This window comes from Mesoplodon densirostris, chromosome 3 (genome assembly GCF_025265405.1).
Source record: "Mesoplodon densirostris isolate mMesDen1 chromosome 3, mMesDen1 primary haplotype, whole genome shotgun sequence".
Taxonomy (NCBI): Eukaryota; Metazoa; Chordata; class Mammalia; order Artiodactyla; family Ziphiidae; genus Mesoplodon; species Mesoplodon densirostris.
In genome coordinates, this window is record NC_082663.1 from 79,501,771 (window position 1) to 79,521,744 (window position 19,974).

Genomic DNA, 19,974 nt, shown 5'->3' on the forward strand with positions numbered 1-19,974 from the left:
CTAGGAAGGCTTTTCTAGGAGGAAATATTTGAGTTGATTTTTAAAGGGTGGGTAGAATGTCAAAAAGTTGAAAGAGAGAGAACAGGGGATGAGACAATGGGTCAAAACCTCTGACAGGGGAAGGATAGGATGTGGCCAGAGTACAGTGAATAGTCTGGTTTACTGAAGCAAGGAAGAGGTGGGCAGGAGTACTGAGCCAGATGGTGAGGACCTTGAACGCCAGGAAAAGGAGCTTATACTTTATCGTTTGGGCAAGGGGGAGCCATTGAGGATTTTTGAGCAAGGGAATGGTATAATGAGGAGTCTTGGCAAAATTAATTTAGCAGCAATATAAAGATAAATCAGAGATGCATGGGATTATCAGGTCTGTTATAATGAATATGAAACCTTCCCTGATCACCCTATTTTTTTTTTTTTTTTTTTTGCTGTACGCGGGCCTCTCACTGCTGTGGCCTCTCCCGTTGCGGAGCACAGGCTCCGGACACACAGGCTCCGCGGCCATGGCTCGCGGGCCCAGCCGCTCCGCGGCATGTGGGATCATCCGTGATCGGGGCACGAACCCGTGTCCCCTGCATCGGCAGGCGGACTCTCAACCACTGCGCCACCAGGGAAGCCCCTGATCACCCTATTTAAGATTTCAATTCTCCCCAAATACTCCTGAGCTCTCTTACCTTGCTATACTTTTTTTTTCTTTTATAGTGCTTATCATCTTCTAACATACTGAGCAACTCATTTGTTTTGTGTATTATTAATATCTGTCTCCCCTGCTAGAATCAGCGGGGAGAAGGGCTGAGATTTTTATCCATCTTGTTCTCTGATGTGTACCAAGCACTCAGAAGAATGCCAGGCACAGGGTATATATGCTGGGTAAATATCGGTTGGTTGGATGATTGAATGTGTGTAAGTGTTAACTAGCCTTAAATACAATTTTAAAACTTACTGCTATTAGTCATTAGAGTCTTTCATGATCTCAAGCTTTTCCTGAGCTTTAAGACCTGCATTGTTTCTATCAAGCCAATCAAGCATTATTTATTAAATAATAAATGCCTAAGTTTTGAGTCTTCAAGGTTTCTATCTTACCACTTGGTTGTGAAACAACCATCAGGGGAATCTGGCTCAACTTGCTATTTTCTCCCCAGAGCCCATAATGGACTGGTTTAACAACCCCCTGGTGACAAGTAAGAGGCAATACATTCCTAAACACTGAAGAGTCTGTTGCTGGCTAAAATCCTAGTCCTCATCATAAGCATTGCAAAGGCTCTATCTGGTGGGCCTCATGGGGAAGCTGTCCTCTCTCCACACCAGTTTGAGTGCACAGCCCGTGCATCACCATCTCTGAAGGGAGCTGCAGTCAAGGACTCAGGCCTTCCTCCCCCATCAAGCTCTTCCCATATTTACATTCCTAGGCCCTGTGCCTTCATTCCTAGGTATCCTTATCTGAGGCCTTGGGCAAAGCTCTTCTTCAGGCGCCTCAGCCAAGGCCTCCTAATGGGGGGAGGAGAAGGAACCTTGAAGATACTTCTCCCCACTCTGACTCAGTACCCAGTACTTCTCCACTCTGAGCCTTCCCCCTCACCCCACCCCACCCCAGAGTCCATAAAACTACCAGAGCCTTCTGTTGGGGCTTCCTCAACAGTGAGACAACCCCCATGTCCATGCTTTCACCTGACCATCAGCTGGTGCACCTTTCCATGGGGGAAAATGGAATAGGGAGAGTCAGTGTTTTCTCTGGTTTTAGACTCTGGCCTTTACCATCACAGTAAGTGATGAAAGGCTTAACTCTTTCATTTTTGGTCTGTTGCTTTAAAGCTACTTTGACCCCTGGCAGCTCAATATGCTTTCTCTCTGCTCAGCTGAGCTCCTGACAAACAACAGAGAGTGACTGATAAAGGCCTAAACCCACTGAATCAAAATATCTGAGGGTAGGGCATGATTTTGTATGTATATTTGAAAAAAAACTGTCTAGGCAGTTTTATGTTATACCTAAATAATAGGAGTTGGAAGAAAGAATACAAGAATATAACTAATTAAGACAATTAGGGGTCAGAATAGGGAGTAACAGAAGGCACATTAAATTATATTCTACTGCCAAAGACCTGTGTGACCTTAAGCAAACCAATTCATCTCCCTGGGCCTGAGTGGACTCATCTATAAGATGAGTGGTTGAGTATGACAATCTAGAAAATTCCATATTATTCAGAACTCCAATCTGCCCATATCATATATACTTCATTGTAGATCTTGTTTCCACATTGGCCATCCCACACTGAGGAATAATTAACTAGCTGAGCAGAAATGGCTTATTTTCTGAATGTGGAAACTAGTTCTGGCCTATATGGCTCTTTATTGAAATTCTTGCTTCCAGTCTTTTAAAGGGAGTTTTAGGTAAAAGCCTCTTATCAAGGGGGTCTCTGGGCAACACACCAATTTCCCACTTGGACTCTCAGTGTGGGCAGGTGTGTGTGTGTGTGTGTGTGTAGGTTGGGATGAGGATATGTAGTAAGGAGGCATGGTCTTGATAATCATGATAATCAAACACAAAGCAGATTTTCTACATTTCTATAGTTAGAGAATTATGTTTTATTTAGTTGAAGATTTTATTGTTTTTTAATTTTCTTTTACCTATTCTTTGCAAAATATTCAAAGAGCTTCATTGTCATGCAATTAGGAAAATTAAGCCTATTTTTCATTTGAGTGATTGCATTTCATAAATGAAAAGGAGCTTCTAACAATAGTGCTTCTCATTCCTGACAGTCTTCCTCTGTTAATTAGCATCTCACTCCTCAATGGCATCCAGAATAATTAAAATTTTTAAAACTACATTGGGTTGCTAATTAAGGATGTGTTTATAGAAAATAAGGGCTTTGGAATTAAACACTGAAATTAAGCATTGCTTCTAACTAGAAGAGTGTAGGTAAAGTAATCTGGAGACAAAATTCTAAGGTGAAAAATCTTAAAGGCTACATGGTTTAGCCTCTAATCACAATTAGATAAGCCTAAATGTTGAAGATTTTCTAACCTAGAGATTTTCCAACATTTCACAGTCCACTGAGTCAAGGATTTCTTTGATGTGATTTATCCAAAGGTTTCATGCAACTTTGAAAGTCCGTTTCCCATCCTCTAACCTTTAATGAAAACAGAAGATTGGTTCATCTGTTTGTTTAATACCTCCAAAGGTGTGAAGGGATTCAATGTTTCACTTTTTGCTCTTTATTAAAAATTATTCTGATTCTTTGCTCTCCCCTCAAAAGACAGGTTACTGTCTGCCATCTTTCTTAAGTATAATAGTACCACAGGCATTTATCCAAGGAATTCCTGTCTCTCTTAGTGTGTGTGTGTGTGTGTGTGTGTGTGTGTGTGTATTTTATATATATATATATATATATATATATATATATATATATATATTTCCAGGATATGCCTATTAAGTATCCTAATGGGCATCTTCACAGTCACAGCCCAATGAGGTTGTAGGAAAATAGAGTTGTAAGGTAACCCTTCATAGCAGCTGTTTCTCAAATTTTGGTTAAGGTAACTACCAGCATAAACATTGCCTGGGATATCAGAAACTTCTGAATCTGAGTCGCTGGCATTTGGTCCCGGGAATCTGCAAACTAAATAAACACCCAAGGTGATGACTGTATGCTGGTGTTTGAGAAACTTTCTTCTAGGGAAGGAAAGTATTCCTCTATACATTTGATCCAGAAACTATTCTTTGAGCCAGAAATCATTTTTCTCCTTCCCTCTTCTCTTCCCATTCCCCAGAGTCCCATATTTAATGCAGCGTAGTAAGTAGTCTGCATGACAGGAGCCTTTTATTCAGAACTCATAAATATGAGTTAAGATGTTTCTTTATCAGTCTCAATCTTCTTAACTCCTCTTTCTTTGAGGGGATGAAATTTCCCCTCCCTCACAGGACTATAGGAGGCAGTGTCCTGTAGCTGCTGGTAGTACAGGCTTTGGGGTCAGACAGACCTAAGTTTGAATCTTTTGTGGGATCTTGGTTACATTTCTCAACCTCTCTAAGTCTCAGTTTGTTCCTTAGTAAAATGCAATTAATAATTTCTGTGTCACAAGACTGTTGTAAGGATTAGAGTTGGTCTTGTATATAAAGAGGTTAGCACAGTGTCTGGCCATGGTAAGAGCCTGATAAATACTGAATGTTATTATTCTTGATAAATTTAGCCCAGAGTTGTTCTTCAGTCTCCATAGTTGTTCCTTGAGGAGAAACACATGGTAAAATGATTCTTCCAATCTTGATTGTCTAGGGACTCTTCTAGAAATTCTGGCATTCAGATTTTCTGAAATAGTCATTTGGGTATAGACAATTGAATGGAGCTAAGAAAACTGCCCAGTTGAGAACAGACATCCCAATAATCTGTATGTACTTTGGCAGGAAGGTTATAAATGTTAAGATAGATTATGGCCATCTTACTGATGATTGAATCAAAATGAAAAGAATTAAATTCTTATTACATGCACCAGGGAGATCATAGACTCTTAATGTCTCTTAAATCATGAGCAGTGTGAGAATCTGATGGAACCTACAAACCATTCCCCCCAAAATGCCAGACACGCACTCTCAAACATTTCTGCATCTAGTTTCAAAGAAGTTCATGGACCCCATGTATTTCATAACAATCCATGCAGCCCCTGCTTTATAAATAGTCCATTAGGAATTAACTGAGATTAATGAGGCTAGATCATTCTTAGATCACTTTCTCCTTATACAGAAATAGAAGGTTTGAAACTTTAGAAGTCAGACATTACACTTTTAAAATTTCAGTTCTTAGTCAAAATAATATTACATCTGTTCAGCTAGATGGGTGTTTCTACTATTCTGGTCACTAGACAAGGATGGGCTAGGTCTGGCTAGTTACATTTGCATGCATCTGATAGGTGTTGGGTAGGGAAGACAAGATTTTACGGAGGGTTTTCTTTTATTTATTTATTTATTTATTTATTTATTTTATTTTTTTCTGCGGTTCGCGGGCCTCTCACTGTTGTGGCCTCTCCCGTTGCGGAGCACAGGCTCCGGACGCGCAGGCTCAGCGGCCATGGCTCACGGGCCTAGCTGCTCCGCGGCATGTGGGATCCTCCCAGACCGGGGCACGAACCCATGTCCCCTGCATCGGCAGGCGGACTCTCAACCACTGCACCACCAGGGAGGCCCCCGGATGGTTTTCTTTTAAAAGCTCCCTGGAGCTAAAAGCTTATATCTTAAAATCATAAATATCATGATCTTGTTTCACTACCTGTGTGTAACTACTTGCCTTTAGAGGACCTTATTTCTTTCACTCTGGACCTCTTACCACCAACCTCAGCAATTCATGTTAGATGATCTATATATGCTGATACCTTCAGTTTCAAACTGGAGGATTTTATAAAGGGAAAAGTTTTAAAAAAAAGATCTGATCTGACCCCTCCATTCTATAGATGATAAATTGAGCCCTCTTAATTTGCCTAAGGTCACATAGCTAGTGATACGCCTAGAACTTGAAGCCAGGTGTTCCTTGCACTTTTCACTGCTTAGATTATCTTTCCTCAAATTTGATTTGGGTCTGCTGATGCCAGTCAAAGCTTGTGTCTTTAGACTTTGCCCTCTGTCCATCCCCTTCCTGTTACAACTGGACTCAGATTCTGAACATAGCTTTTCTGTTGGATTCAAGAGCTTCAGATTTCCCTGTTTCTGACTGGGCATCTGGATTTGCTCTTCCTTTATCAGTATCTTTCCAGCCCCTCCAAGTAGGTAGACTCTTGATACAAGCCTTACTAGGCCTATCTTTCTTAGCCGCTGTGGCCGTTTCATAGCTGAGATACCAGGGACTAAACCACAACTCCACAGGTGGCTCCAGGGCTCCTGAAACAATGCTGGACTCTCCTCAGCAGCTGCAGGGCTTTTCCAGCTATGGCCCAGGCCAAGGAGTTCTGTTCTTCTACTACTGTGAACCTCAACTCATCTACTGAACATGACATGAAGGAACTGCTTTGTCCTCTCTGTAGAGAATATGGATGTTCTTCTAAGATAACTTCCTTATTAGGAAGGATAATAGTAATTTACAAGTTTTAACACGTCCTCTATCATTGCAACCATAGCACCTGACTTAACATTTAAAGATTTCTCACCACACAACATCGGAACATTTTTTCCCTCTGTATTAAGTATTAGACTGTTGAATAACTATTATGAAGGGGAAAATGTTGCTAAATCTCTTTTTGGTAACATACACTAAAATAAATTCCAGGGGGATTTAGAGCATAAATATGGTAAAGGAACCATAATAAAAGACATATAAATAAATGTGTATATAATTTGGAGTTGTAAAGATTTTTCTGAGCATAAAAAGGAAAAAAATCCTTAAAGAGACTGACAAAGATAACTGTATACATATTAACTTCATTACATCAAAAATTACATGTAAGTAAAATTAAAAGGTAAATGTCAGACTAACCAAGCATTAGTAGCTTTTCTAACTAAGGCCATAAAACAAAATCAAGGTCATAAACAATCACAGATGATAAATGGCAAAAGAATATAAAATATTGAACTTCATTAGTAATGAAATAAAAGCATATAGAGATGAGATGCCATTTTCACCTATCAAAGTAGCAAACATTTTAAAAGATAATAAAAGTAGGTTTGATAAGGGTTTAGGAAACTGGCACTCTCACACATATACCGCTGGTGGGAATACAAAATGGTACCCGTCTTTATCGACAGTAACTTGTCAATATGTATCAAAATCATTAAAACATGCATGCCCTTTGACCCAAAAATTCCAATCGTAAGGGTTTAATCTTAAGGAAATTATCAGGAATGATAACTGATATCTATGGACAAGGGTGTTGAGCATGAAATGGCCTTAATAAAATTTGCATTTATATAATGGTATACTACAAAAAGATAAAAGTCCTGTTTTTAATTCTCATGTCCCCTGATGTGTTATATCAGCTCTAGGGTGGGGCTTATATAATCTAAAAAAAAAGGATGTTTTTTAAACTTATTATTCCTAACACTACCCACAGGAAATTATCTGGACAATTATCTGGACAATCTGGTGGGAATAAACAGAAGTGAGAAGGCCTTATAGCTGAGTGGTAGGAGGACTGGAGGGGACTGAGTGGGAGGAGAGCATGAGTTTTTAAAAGTCAAGGAAGATTGATTTAGATATGAGAAAGTGCTTTAATATAGGTAGATTTAAAAAATTACAAAATAGTGTGTGAATTAAGATTCCAATTTTGCAAGATAAGTGTGTGTATTAAATCTACATTGAGATGTTGACAGGAAGAGAGCTTATTTTTTATTATTTTTTGTAGTTTTCCACTGTAACCATATATTCAGAAAAAAATATATGCTATGAAAAAGAAGGAGAAACAGCTTTTTACAGGTGATTAGATGGTTTCTGGGCCTTACTTTGCTTCCAGGGCCAGAGCGAAGATGCCAGCAGCCAGGGGTGCTGAGGCAGAGGTGCCTGTGTGGGTCTCTGTGCAGTCGTTGTGCAGGTCAGCACTCGTCTGAGGGGCACCAGGAAAGAAAGAAACATGGGAGAACATGTGAGGAGTGTGATCCTGTCCCCGGGGGTTAACCCTACCGAGGGCTGCATCTGTTAGGATCAGGAAGCCCAGCTGATTCGATTCCCTACTTCCTCCTCTAAACTACAGGCGGATGTTTGCCATCTGCTGATATTTTAGCTCACTCTCCTCTATATGCAACTTGTCTATAATTCTGGCATCAGAATGCCTTTTCTGGGGATGAAGTCCTCCCACTATGAATTTTTTTTTTCTCTTCTGAGATTCCCAAATGAAACGCTGTCTGTAAAAAAGGGACTATTTCAAAATCACTGAATCATGCTGGCCCATTAATCATCAGGTCCATTGTGTTTGGCCTGGCATATTTAGAAATTTTGCCTCATGCACAATTCCCTTTTGCCTTCAGATTGACATTTGACTGCCTCTTCAGCACGAGGAGGGAAAGCCATCCTGATTTGGGCCACTTGAACTATTTGCACAAAATGTGTTTAGTGTGTAGTTTGCACTCACTGTTGATGTAATCTGATGGCCATGAGTTAGTGTCACATTTGTACTTCGATGAACATGGCGAGTTTTTCAAATGAAAATGTGCTGGACTTAGATCCGGGCTCAAATTCTAAACCTGCCACTCAGTAGATGTGTCCCACGGGCAAGTCACTTGGTTTCCCCATCTGTCAAATGAGGTTGATATTTCTTGACTCATATTCTGAGGCTGAAATGAGATCCTGTCTGTGAAAGCATTTTCACACAATGTGATTGCACATAAGGAATTACCCAGGCTAATTTTAGCCTAGTGAAGAGGTTGCTGAGATGAAGGGAAGAAACCAAAGAGACTTCCGATTAGTCTGACTTGAGGACCACAGTGTTATTGGTTGAACAAGTACTTGGGCCAAAGGATTACTAACAAGACTCCCACCCAGGCTCTCACACTATGATTTTTAGCTAGAGATTTCAAGGTGTGGGAGGGAGGTGCAAAAAAACAGTTAATTCTATTATCACCTCCTTTGGCTTCCCACTTGGAGTCGCTGAATATCTCAAGTTCTGGTGGCCCTGTTCCTCTGGGGGCTGCAGAAGCAAGGTTGCCCTTTTTACCTGTTGACGCAAGTAAGCCCCAGAGATGACTGTGCTGAGGAAGAGGTTTGCGTAAGACAAAGTCTATGTTAGTGCAATTGTCTCAAATAGAATCCACCAGCTGTCTCTTCTATGGCTCATTTACCTACGGAGCGATCTTTACAAAGATGGAAATTCTTCCTCCTGCTTCACAGCAGAGTGGCTCAGATGAGAGACCGTCTGTGAAATGGTGACTCTGAAATGGACCACAGGCCATTTTTTGAAAAGCCACTCTGAACACCCACAGGGTCATCAAGAGCCAGGGGCTGTGAATGCAAGTGGGGCACATGTCTGGTAGGCTCCTTTACAGCAGGGTATAAGATATACCTGCCGTAAAGAACCCCTAGGTAGAATGTTACTGTCTCTTTGAGTAATTGAAGATATGGGCATGAGAGGTAGGCCAGAGTTTCTAAGTTGAGACCATAGTTTTACTGTCTAAACTAGAACAGGCAGTTCCAGAAGAGTGATCCTGCATGAAGATCGTAGTTCTGACAGTTTTGTTGAGATGCCATTAATATGAATTTTACACACATTCCAAAGACTAATTATTAGGCAGGTTACCCACAATCTAATTGGATCATGACCTGGTCTTTTATTGAGATTAGGATCTACATACTTTAGCCGGTTGGTTCTTTCTGTGTCAGGAGTTAAGTTTGAGGCTTTCAATTTTTAAATTAAAAGAAGTGCCTCTCTTTGTTCTCAAAGCCCCTGAATGGGCCTTCATCATCATGCCCTTGAAGGGAAATCCAATAATTGCCCTTGGCAGTCTGACTCATGGAAGTGAAGGCACAGTCAAGCGGGGGCTGGAGATGTTCTCTGAGCATATAACCTTCCTAAGCTGCTTATTCGGATGCTGAAAAGTTCACCTCAGGGGAAATTTAGACTGTTATTTTCCTGTAGGTCGTCCATCCTTAGGAGACATAGCTGGTGTATGCTCTGTATTTTTATCATCTGCTAAAGGGCAACTCAGACATTTTCCCTGCTATTAAAGGATCAACAAGTACAAGGGTGATAAAGCTCCAACAACCCTAAAATCTCCTTTAAGGCTGTTTTCAGGGAGGCATCACACAAGCTGAACAGACATTTGGAGTCTCGGCCATATGTAATGACAGATTGGTGGCTTCTCAGGGCTGAGTTTAAAAATGACTGAGAGGTGACATCATTTTGGCAGAAGCATCATTATCCCTGGGAGAGAAAGCTTCCCAATATATACCCACCCTTCAAGTGAGCAAAGCGTGAGTCTCCCCAACTGAGAAGTGAAGCTTAAGCAAATCGGTGTGACCAAAGGATCCTTCTGAAGGCAAGCCGTGTTCTCCTACCTAAGCAGAGAGAGTTAGACAAAAGCAACCTACGATTCGCTGGTCGGTGTAATCCCCGCTGCTGTACGAGGTGGCCAGCGTAGAGGAGCACTTCTCAGCGTACCAGGGGGATAAGCCTTGCTGCGAGGCACTGCTGATGGAGATGGTGTAGATACTGTCCGTGTACCCATCACAGTCACAGTTATCTCCCTGACGCCCCCCATTCCCAGAAGCCCAGACGAAGATAGAGCCCTTTCCTTGTCTCCCCTAAAGGAAAAGCCAAAACATATCACGTCTATTAGCATCACTGGGGTCACTGTCACATCCCAATAAAATCCCCAACAAATATATAAATACACGCATGAAGTTCTCAGAAACAGTAATTTGGAGTCTGTTTCCACTCCAGGTCCTCCAGCGTCGATGTTGGAACTCTCACGAGACTGTATGTTATAAGCCACTGAGCTCTGGTGCTGCCAACCCTCCTTCATCTGGGCCCTCTCTGGGATGGCGCTGAGTGAGGACTTTTCTTTCTTTTCTTTATTATGTGGATTCATAATCTGGCCTTCAGCACTCAATTTTTTTCACTGTTCCCTTGGCTTATGTCACTACGCTTGAATCTTTGAACTTCCTCTCTTTCTTTCTGCTTGAATCTTCTGGCTGACTGATAGAATGACAAAATCAGGCATTATTCAGATCTGCTTTGCAGCTGCATTAAAAGGGACTCTTCAATTGAATGGAACTCGTCAAGGCTACCCTTTCTATGATTTTTCAATTTGTGCTCTCCAAAATTTCTACTTTTGTTTCATCCTGTGCCGAACGAGGCCTTAGAATCCTGGCAAGAATGCACTAAACCCCAGTGACAGAGCAACACAACCAAGGCACAAGTATTCATCAGGCACGTGCAGAGAGGGAGGTGGCACGTTGCTATATTTAAGGCTGCATTTTCAGAGTATTTGAAAGAAGTCTGGGTGTAGTTTACCTCGTGTAGAAATCCAAAAGCAGCAGGAAAATGAGAAAGGACATATCCAGAGTATTTTTGAAAGTAAATATTCTAAGACTAATGAATATCTGTTGAATGTCAGACCCAAATGGGGAAAACTTTCTTAACCCTTAACTTCCATCCCTCTGAAGAACGATTTGGCTCTCTAAATGCACTTCAAACATAACCAATAACAAGAAGTTCACAACCATTTCTTTGCATATAAACTAAGTGTTCTTCCCTTCTCCTCATATTCAAATGGTCAGGTTTCATTTCAAGTGGGTCTGTGTTAAGCATCTCACCTGTTTGACACCGTATTCAAAAGCCTTCTGGGCTAGTCGGCCAGGCCCCTCCACAGTTTTCCCATCATCATTAGGGCCCCAGCTCGCACTGTAAATATCCACATGTCCAGGATTAAATCCAATTGAGCTGGCTTCAATAGCATCCGTCACAATGCCGTCGAGCATTCTTATCCCTGAACAGCAAAACAGACAAATAACGTATGTTGATGTCAGTGTGTACATGTAGAATGCACGATGCTCTTAATATTCATTTTTTTAAAGGACTCCCAAAAGAGTCAAAAGTAGGTAACCAGTGTATGTCCCAAATGACTGTGACCCAGCTGCTAAAAGCACAGCAGGATGATCAAGTCACCGCCTCCATAAGCTTCCTTATGTGCTGTGCTGTGCTGTGGCCATGGTTGTTGTCGCTTACAAAATGTCTCCCCTCCCTCTGCTGCCCTGATAACCTGAAAATGACAGGATAGCTTTCAGAAAGAGGCATCAAACAGCTCTCTCTCAACATGGCTGCTCGTGACTATACCACGAATGGCTGTGGCCCAGTCAGTGCCTTACAAAGGACTCTGTATGGGAAACCGTGTAACTTGAAAAGATCTACTTACAATAGGAAACTCACAAATAGGGAAAAAACTCTTGTTTCTAAGCACTGATGAAAACTAACCCAGAGGCCATTCTTTTATGTGTTTGCTAAGAAACATTTTCAAGGAACATGCTTCCTTTTCTTCTAAATAATCTCAAGGATGAAATCATTGCCATGGATTTTACTCCTGAGGGGGAATCCGTTTTCATCAGGAGAAGGCAGATGCAGTGACTCTTTATGCTTTCCAACAGGCTGTCACCCATCATCAGACTCATGTATTCAAGAGCCAGGAAGGCAAAAGCAATTTAGACAGATACAGGCAGCTACCTGGTTATTCCTGGCTTCAGGCTAATGATGCAATGGAGTGCACAGCTTTATATTTTCACACTATTATTTATTATGGAGCTTGGGTAAAAAAACATGTAGTTGACATGACTAGTAGAAGTTATATTTATTTTTTTTAATTGTTTAAAATGCATTTGGGAAAAAAAATCCCAGCTCTGCTATTTACTAGCTCTGTGATCTTGGGCAAGCCACTTAACTTCTATGTGCCTCAGTTTCTTCAGCTGTAAAATGCAGATGATAACAGCTCGTGGGCATTGAGGATATACTATATGCAGCTACCATTGTACAGGCCTTAAACATATGGACTCATTTATCCTTATGACAACCATCTGAGGTGGGTGCTGTAATTCTCCCCATTTCACAGGGAGAGAGACTGCGGCCAGAGAGGGACAGGGACTTGACCAAGGCCACACAACTTGCAGCTGGGAAGCTGGGACTTGAATCCCAGAAATCTGGCACTCAAATCCATCCTGTTCACTTCCAGGATGTGGATAATGTCTTGGAAGGTAAATGATGGACATACAGTGGGTGTGTTTTGGTTTCCTTGAGAATCTTGCTTCTGATTCCTCCTCTATAAAATGAAGGGATGAGATGATTCTCCCACAGACTATAGCTACTTAGTTCATCATTACTTAAAAAGTGCATTCTTTTTCTAGGTGATTATGTAATTTGTGCTCCTGCCTCCATTTTCTTTAAATTAACATGGCATTTTGACGATGCTGGTATAAAGGAATCAAGAATGACCCTTAAAATCTAGGAGTGTGGTGTAATAGTGAGAGATGCATTCTATATGCTAGGATGTATACTTATTTGATTTCTGAAACGGAATACAAAGCCAGATTCAGGGTATACTCAGGTAGAACTTAAAGGAGTTTTCCTGTCATTGCCATGTTCTACAGTGAATCGTTTTTGTTGTGGTTTTAGAAAACAAACTAAATGCAAGGTTCATAGTATAACCATGAAAGCCTGAGGCAGGGCTAGTGTGAAGAGGAGCGACAAGTGTTTTATTCTCTGTGAGCCCCTGCAGATCCACTCTGCACCCTGCTTCACGGAAACGTGGATGGCAACAGTGGGTTCTTTTGTCTTCCCATTGGTTTCAGCCAACTGAAACAGCAGCAGGAGGTTTGGGGGTGAGAGGAGAGTGAGGTACTCATTCCTGGATCCCCCCTGCTTAGAAGCAGCTCCGTTGTTGTACTCAGGGCCACAGCTCCTGTCCAGTGGCTGTCTCACGTGGTCACAGCTTTCTGTCTCCAGTTTCCATGACTACTCCCTCCCCTTGCTCCATTAAGTCTAAAGGTGGTAACATCTGCTTACATCAGTTAGTCCCTTGTTGGTTTCTTTTAACTCTTGTAAATAGTTCCTTTATTAAATTGCCCTGATGGAACTTACCATATGCTTACCTATAAAGACACTGAAACAACCAAAGCTTCTAAATTTTTGCTACCACAGATAACCTTTGGCTTCTTACTATAAGAAGTATGTATTCTTTTTATTGTTTTTAACTGTTCTTTGTTATGAACTAAGGGACTACAGAATTGAGGGGCAGGGAGAATCTTTGCTTAAATTTACCTCCTCCTTCTGTCTCTTAGCAAGCACTCAATAACAAACTCTTCTAAATCAGAACACAGAGAAAATTAGATTTGCTTCAAAAGCTATTCAACCTTTCCTTTTCCCACCCAACAAAGATGTATGGGCTGTATTCAGCTATCATTTTCTAAGAATCCAGATCCATTGATTTGCTTGCAAATCACATTCAAGTCGTGTAGCAAATTTTGCATGGAGTTCATTTCTTCCTCTGGTTGTTGAAAAGTCCCCCCACACCACCCCATTTACACCAGGTAGTGCAAGACTCAAATTAAAGTGCAAAACTACAGGAACAACCCTTTGCTTTACCTCCAACTTTGGAATTGTATGCAACTCCGACCCCACACTTGTGATTATTTGCTTGCATGGCAATTTCTCCTGCACATCTGGTCCCATGTCTGAGGATTAGAAAATAGGATTTATAAAACGTAAATGAGGACAAACATTGGTGTTGCATATGAATCCATGGTACATGGATATGTTAACTTTTTGTCAGGCTTGTTGCTGGTTTTCTTCCCATCGGTATTAGATGAAATGTAGGTATCAGATGAAGGGAACACATACTGAAGCCCAAGTATATGAGTTCAAGTTCTAGCTTCTGCCACAAACTAGTGATGTGACCTTGGGTAAGTTACTGGTCTTCAAAGAATTGTGGCATCCCATGAAATATTGTATGCAGAACACTTAGGAAAGTGGCTGGTATATAGTAAGAACCCAGGAAGTGTTAGCTATTGATACCATCTCAAAGAAGTGGTTTCTGCACCAGAATTTTGGTGTTAAAGTGACTCCTCCCTTCCCCTCACTAGTGAATTCCTTGGATTAGTTTAACCTGTACAAGTCCTAGTAGGATGTGTAAAACAGAGCCCCCTCTCAAGCCCTCCTCTCCTCCTCTAACCATATACCAGACTAAAACATCTGAAGGTTTCCTGGTACCAAGAGGATTTTGAAATTTTAACAAGACACTACAGGCTATTTGGGAAACCAGGGTGCTCCTGCAACTCTGACTGGGACCAGAAACCTGAATAAGACTAGTTTTGCAACTAGGGACAATGAGGGTAATTTATGATTTCAGAGCGTTTGGGGAAAAAAAAAAAAATCCATCTCTAAAACAGACCAAAGTCCACCATTAAAGTATCAATTCTGAAATTCTAGGGATAGTGATTGTCTTTTCCCATCACTTGCCTGACCTCAGGAGGGTCAATAAGTTGAGAGAAACTTTAATGTGAATTTGTTTACTTCATGACTTTATTCCATTGTGGAAGCTCCTGGGAGCAGTATGAAGGCTGTTGGTGCCTTGGAGGAGCCACTGACCAGATATGCTGACATAGAGGAAAAAAGAGGAAGGGTTAGCTCTGAGCAACTCTGTCAGCCAGCTCCCTTTGCACACTACTGTACTAGACATCAATTAATTTAGCCCAGCATGAAATATAAAAATCCTAAATTGACTGGGTCATTTAAAATAAGCCTGTTTCAATCCCTCATCTGGGAAGATCCCACATGCCACAGAGCAACTAAGCCCGTGCACCATGACTACTGAGCCTGCGCTCTAGAGCCCGTGAGCCACAACTACTGAGTTCACATGCCTAGAGCCTGTGCTCTGAAACAAGAGAAACCACCGCAATGAGGAGCCTGCACCCCGCAACAAAGAGTAGCCCCCACTCGCTGCAACTTGAGAAAGCCCGCACGTAGCAACAAAGATCCAATGCAGCCAAAAATAAATACATTAATTAATTAATTTTAAAAAATTGCCATCTCTCAAACCACCAAAAAAAGTTTTTAAAAAATCTAAATATTGATACTTGATTTATTCAATACTTGTATTATGAATTAAAGAAAGAATAATTCCTAAGGAAAAAAATAAAATAAGCCTGTTTCACTTATTTTTTTTTCCCTAAAATACCAAAGATGATTTCCTATTCTCCTTCCACTAAATGATGTTCCTCCTTTATGTTACTACTGGATAGGAGTCCTAAGTTAGAACAATGTAATTATCTTTAATTCATAGTCTTCCCCAATGTAGCAGACACGCACTTCTTTTTGGTCTTCTAGCATTTCCCCCTTTTAGGAAGTGGCCCTCGCTTACTTCTTGTGACTCTCTATCATGAGGCTTGTCCTCCCAGAGAGCATTTCAAGAATTGATGCAGATTCTGGGGGAAAGAATTATATTCTTTCTCAAGAATCTTCAGCTTTAAGTTCCACGTGAGCCATGTGGATCTTGCTACCAGGCAGTGTTCTATTGAGAATGAAGCTAAATGGAGGTGAGCAGCACTAGGAGATGGATACAGAGTAATTGGTGTCCTGATGGCATAGTATTTGAGTTTCTGGATCTTACAATGCCTGAAGCTGAACATCTCTTGGGTAAAAATATTTTAATATCTCCATTTTACTTAATCGTTGTGTTAGGATTCTCTCACTTGCAACTGAAGCTCTCCTGACCAACACACCCATTCTCTGAGAAATGCATGCATATTGAACACATAGAAGGCACCTTATGCCTGTGGATTAGCCTTCTTTCCTTTTGTGGAAGGGAAAATTCATTTGCCATCATCGGGGAAATATGCTACCAGAAGTCACCACCACCTGTATTTCCATTTAAACAAGATGGAAGACAGCGCCCAAGATAACAAAGTCTCCAGGTAGAGCCTACAGAATCAACCTGTTGGCAAACATCTCCAGCATTGTACCTCTGTCCTAAAAATGATGCAGTATGACACTACCTATTATTTATCTCTCTTTATATAGTGTTTATCTCTCTTTACATAGTACTATTTTCTTAAAAGGTGCAGGATCGTGGTACAAATAGGGGTTGATATCTTTGCCTCCTCTTATCCTCACTTCTCACCTCCACACCTTGAGAAAAAAAGACTTTATTAAAGTGGTTCTATATCATTCTTCCTAGACCTGCAGTTTTCTTTCCTTAAATCAGGCTCTGAGATAAAAGAACACTCTATTATCTTAGACCAATGGTTATAACTGGCATTTAAACAAATTGATTTTTTAAAACTTATTCCAGAAGATAATTTAAAGATTACTATTGTACTAGTTAAAATATCCTTGCCACACATGTTATAAAATAGAATAATCTGTAATTGGTGTTGAAATTCTGATCACAAATTCATGCCAGATTAGTAGTAAGAGTTATCTGCACTTTTAAGATTTTGTTATTTAGTGATTCCTCATTTGATTTGCAGAGGAGAATTCAAATGTAGCTTTTATTAACCTCATTTACATAGTAATAGAGAACAGCAGCAACACAGATAGTTTGGAGAAATAATGCCCTTGGAATTGGGAGATAATAGGTCTCTAACTGCTATAAAGGCCAAGACAAAATGGGGCCATTCATTTTCTAAACCTAAGGGATTTATTTCTGACAATATGCTAGAAGGGTAACTACTTTTTATTATACCTTTTGAAAAATGATGGGGATGCTAGCTTTTTGGTTGATAGTCAAGAGGACCCTGAGAGATAGCTGCTTATTGTGTAATTTTCGAATAGCAGATTCTGAATTGGCTTAGAAAATTGTCTCTGCTTCTCCTTTTATCAGATGATACTATTCTTGTCATGCTTTTTTTTCTCAGTGAAAGGAGGTCTACCTTAGTTGCTAAATGAAAAGCCTTGATCATTATCATCATCATAGCACACATTTAACTTTTTCTGTATACAAGGCACTATCCAAGCCAATTACATATATAAACTTATTTAATCCCCCTAAGAACCCAATGAAGTAGGTACTATTATTACCTCTTTAGTAGATGATAAAACTAGTCACAAAGAAGTTAAATAATTTGCTCAAGGTCACTCAACTATTAAGTGGAAGATCTAAGATTTGATCTAAATCTAGCTGCAAAGTCTGTGCTCTCTTGTTTGGCCATGCTACACTAACTCTATGCTATGTGCAAGATCCACGGTCTGCTATGCTCTGGAAGCTCAGAGTTTTCAGGCACAAAATACATACAATTATGGGTTGCTTCCTTGGGGCCTTTGGAACTCCGAATTGGGGGAAATGTGGCTATTATCAGTACCATAAGTTTAGAGTCCCTTTTTTGGGGGGGGAGGGAAGAGGGACATCTGAATTCCCCTTCTCATGAGTACAAAACTCTAGAGAATGTCATTTCACCCGGTATTCACCTATCATGCATCTACCACACAAGTTATCACCCACTTTGGATCCTGGGCCGGACCCAGTACACACTGCCTAAGAAGGAGGCTGACACCTTCAGCTAACAGTCTCCTCAGCTGTGCCCATGTGGTCGGGAGCAGATTTCCCTCTTAGTCTTGATCAAGGGGATGGAATGAGAGTTGTCATTTTTACTTCATTCTAGGAAGAGTGTCCTTTTCTTCCAAGCACTTATTGCCCAGTTCCTTAGGAAGCTTCTTTTAGGAGGGTAGGGAACAGATACCTTGTCATCATTTTAGGAGACGAAATAAAAAATAGAGGCAGAGTGAGATGAGTGATTTCCTCAAGGTCATCCTCCCTCCTGGTAATTGGCAAAGCCATCACTACCAGGCAGGCTAACATTACAAGGTCATGCTCTAAAAGAACATGTGTTCCTCCTGGTCTTGCACTGCCCTCACTCAGAAATATGGCTGAACGTTTGTCTGGTGCGGGGGTGGGGGGTCCTGCTCTAAGTTCCTGAGATATCCCACTTTCCTCCAAGGGTGCCCTCTCATGGTTCCTTTTGTATTGTTACTGGAATGTTCTAACCTCAAGCGCTGTTTGCTGTTGACCCCTTTAAGAGATAAACCCTAAAAGAAGTAAATGGTACTGAAAGAACCCTCCCCAAGCCTCCCCTTCCCCTCAAGGAAGAAATATACACTCGGAAGTTGAGGCCAAGTCCTGGAGCCCAAGCCTCCCTTCCTGGGGTTTGTTGGCCTTCTGGAGGACAATCCAAAGTAACAACTTTAGGTCAACATTACTACACCAGCCACATGGGAATTCTGAGAAAATAAGGGAGAAGGGGAGAGGGAAATTGAGAGCAAGAGAGAGAGAGAACTCTATTGACCCTAATTGGTTAATAATCTGAGAGAGGAAGAAAGAAAAGGGAAGCACTTTATGGGGCATCCACAAAGAGCTTTTCACTACTTTTTCTTTCTATCCCCACTTGTAGCAGCACTCATTTTGCCTTGGCTTTCATCTGCTTTGGTGCAAGTTTCTTTTGGGTGGAGCAAATGAAGAGGAAAGTGTCTCCTTGAAGTCTGTGAGAGACATCATTATGCACAAAGATGAGTTTTCACATGGGCATTGACACTTGAGGCTGTGTGCCTAGAGGGTGAAGTTCCTCTGGAGCTAAGAAAAAAAAGGTCAAAATGTCTCTTGCCTTTGGGTCTTTATTTGGCCTCTTGCTTCGGTGGGTCTGGCTCTTGGCCTCACTCGTCACCTTGTGGCTGCTATGGAGAGTTAATTTAGGAATCAGAAGATATCCTTTTTCTCTTCCCTTTAGCTTTAGAATACCCAGCAGAAACTCTGGAACAGGCTACTAATTAGCCCAATGCCCCAGAGACTGTGTTGGATTTGAGGGCCAAGCCCATGGTATATTTCTCGTATGGTGCCTTGCCATATTCTTCTGAGGGAACTAGTGAGCATGGTTGTGGCCAACATAGGAAGTCATGAGGATTTGTTACCTTGGTCATCTGTATTTCTCTTCATGACTAACATCAAGCATGTTGCTAGTAATAAACGATTCATAGAGGAATCGGGGGCAGGGGGATGGACCCAGATTTTTATTCTTTATGTCTCAAACAATTGTTTTTAAAGCCGTAACTATTCAGTAACATTTGAGGGGAACATTTCATAATGTAAGAAGAAAGTTTAATTGAAATATGGTTCTATAAGCCCAAAGGAATATATAAATAGAAACTTTTGTTTCTGTTTTAAAAGCAACGAAGTATTGTGGTATGGATGGTGTACATGAACATTTTCTGAGAGCTAAAATGTGGATCATATTTATAGTGTAATTTTCTCAAGTAAGATGAAAGCATTTTAAAGCACTTACCCCCACCCCCAAATCCACATTTACTCACTTGTTCTCATTTGTGGGATCATATCGGGGAAATGGATCATGGTCATTATCGTTAAAATCATAGCTAGCCTCTGGATCCTAAAGAGAAAACAAGAATAACACTGTAGCATCATAAAAAAAAGCAGTACTTTCCGAGTCTTCTATCCCTATCCTATTCCCATCCTGGCTGATAGCTCGAAAGCCTGCATTTTAGAGTTTCTGGCCCAGTTGCTGATCATTTATCATCCCC

At 41.0% G+C, this 19,974-nt stretch overlaps 1 protein-coding gene across 1 annotated transcript in view; it reads right to left on the reverse strand.

The window, feature by feature from the left end:
- Nucleotides 1–19,974, reverse strand: part of PCSK1 (proprotein convertase subtilisin/kexin type 1) — a 40,208-nt gene that overhangs the window by 9,947 nt on the left and 10,287 nt on the right. Inside the window, exons 5-9 of the mRNA XM_060091821.1 lie at nt 19,747–19,823; nt 14,035–14,123; nt 11,220–11,392; nt 9,993–10,205; nt 7,415–7,515 (exon numbers count right to left, since the gene is read on the reverse strand). Coding sequence (XP_059947804.1) covers nt 7,415–7,515; nt 9,993–10,205; nt 11,220–11,392; nt 14,035–14,123; nt 19,747–19,823 — 653 coding nt within the window. The remainder of the gene's footprint in view (nt 1–7,414; nt 7,516–9,992; nt 10,206–11,219; nt 11,393–14,034; nt 14,124–19,746; nt 19,824–19,974) is intronic.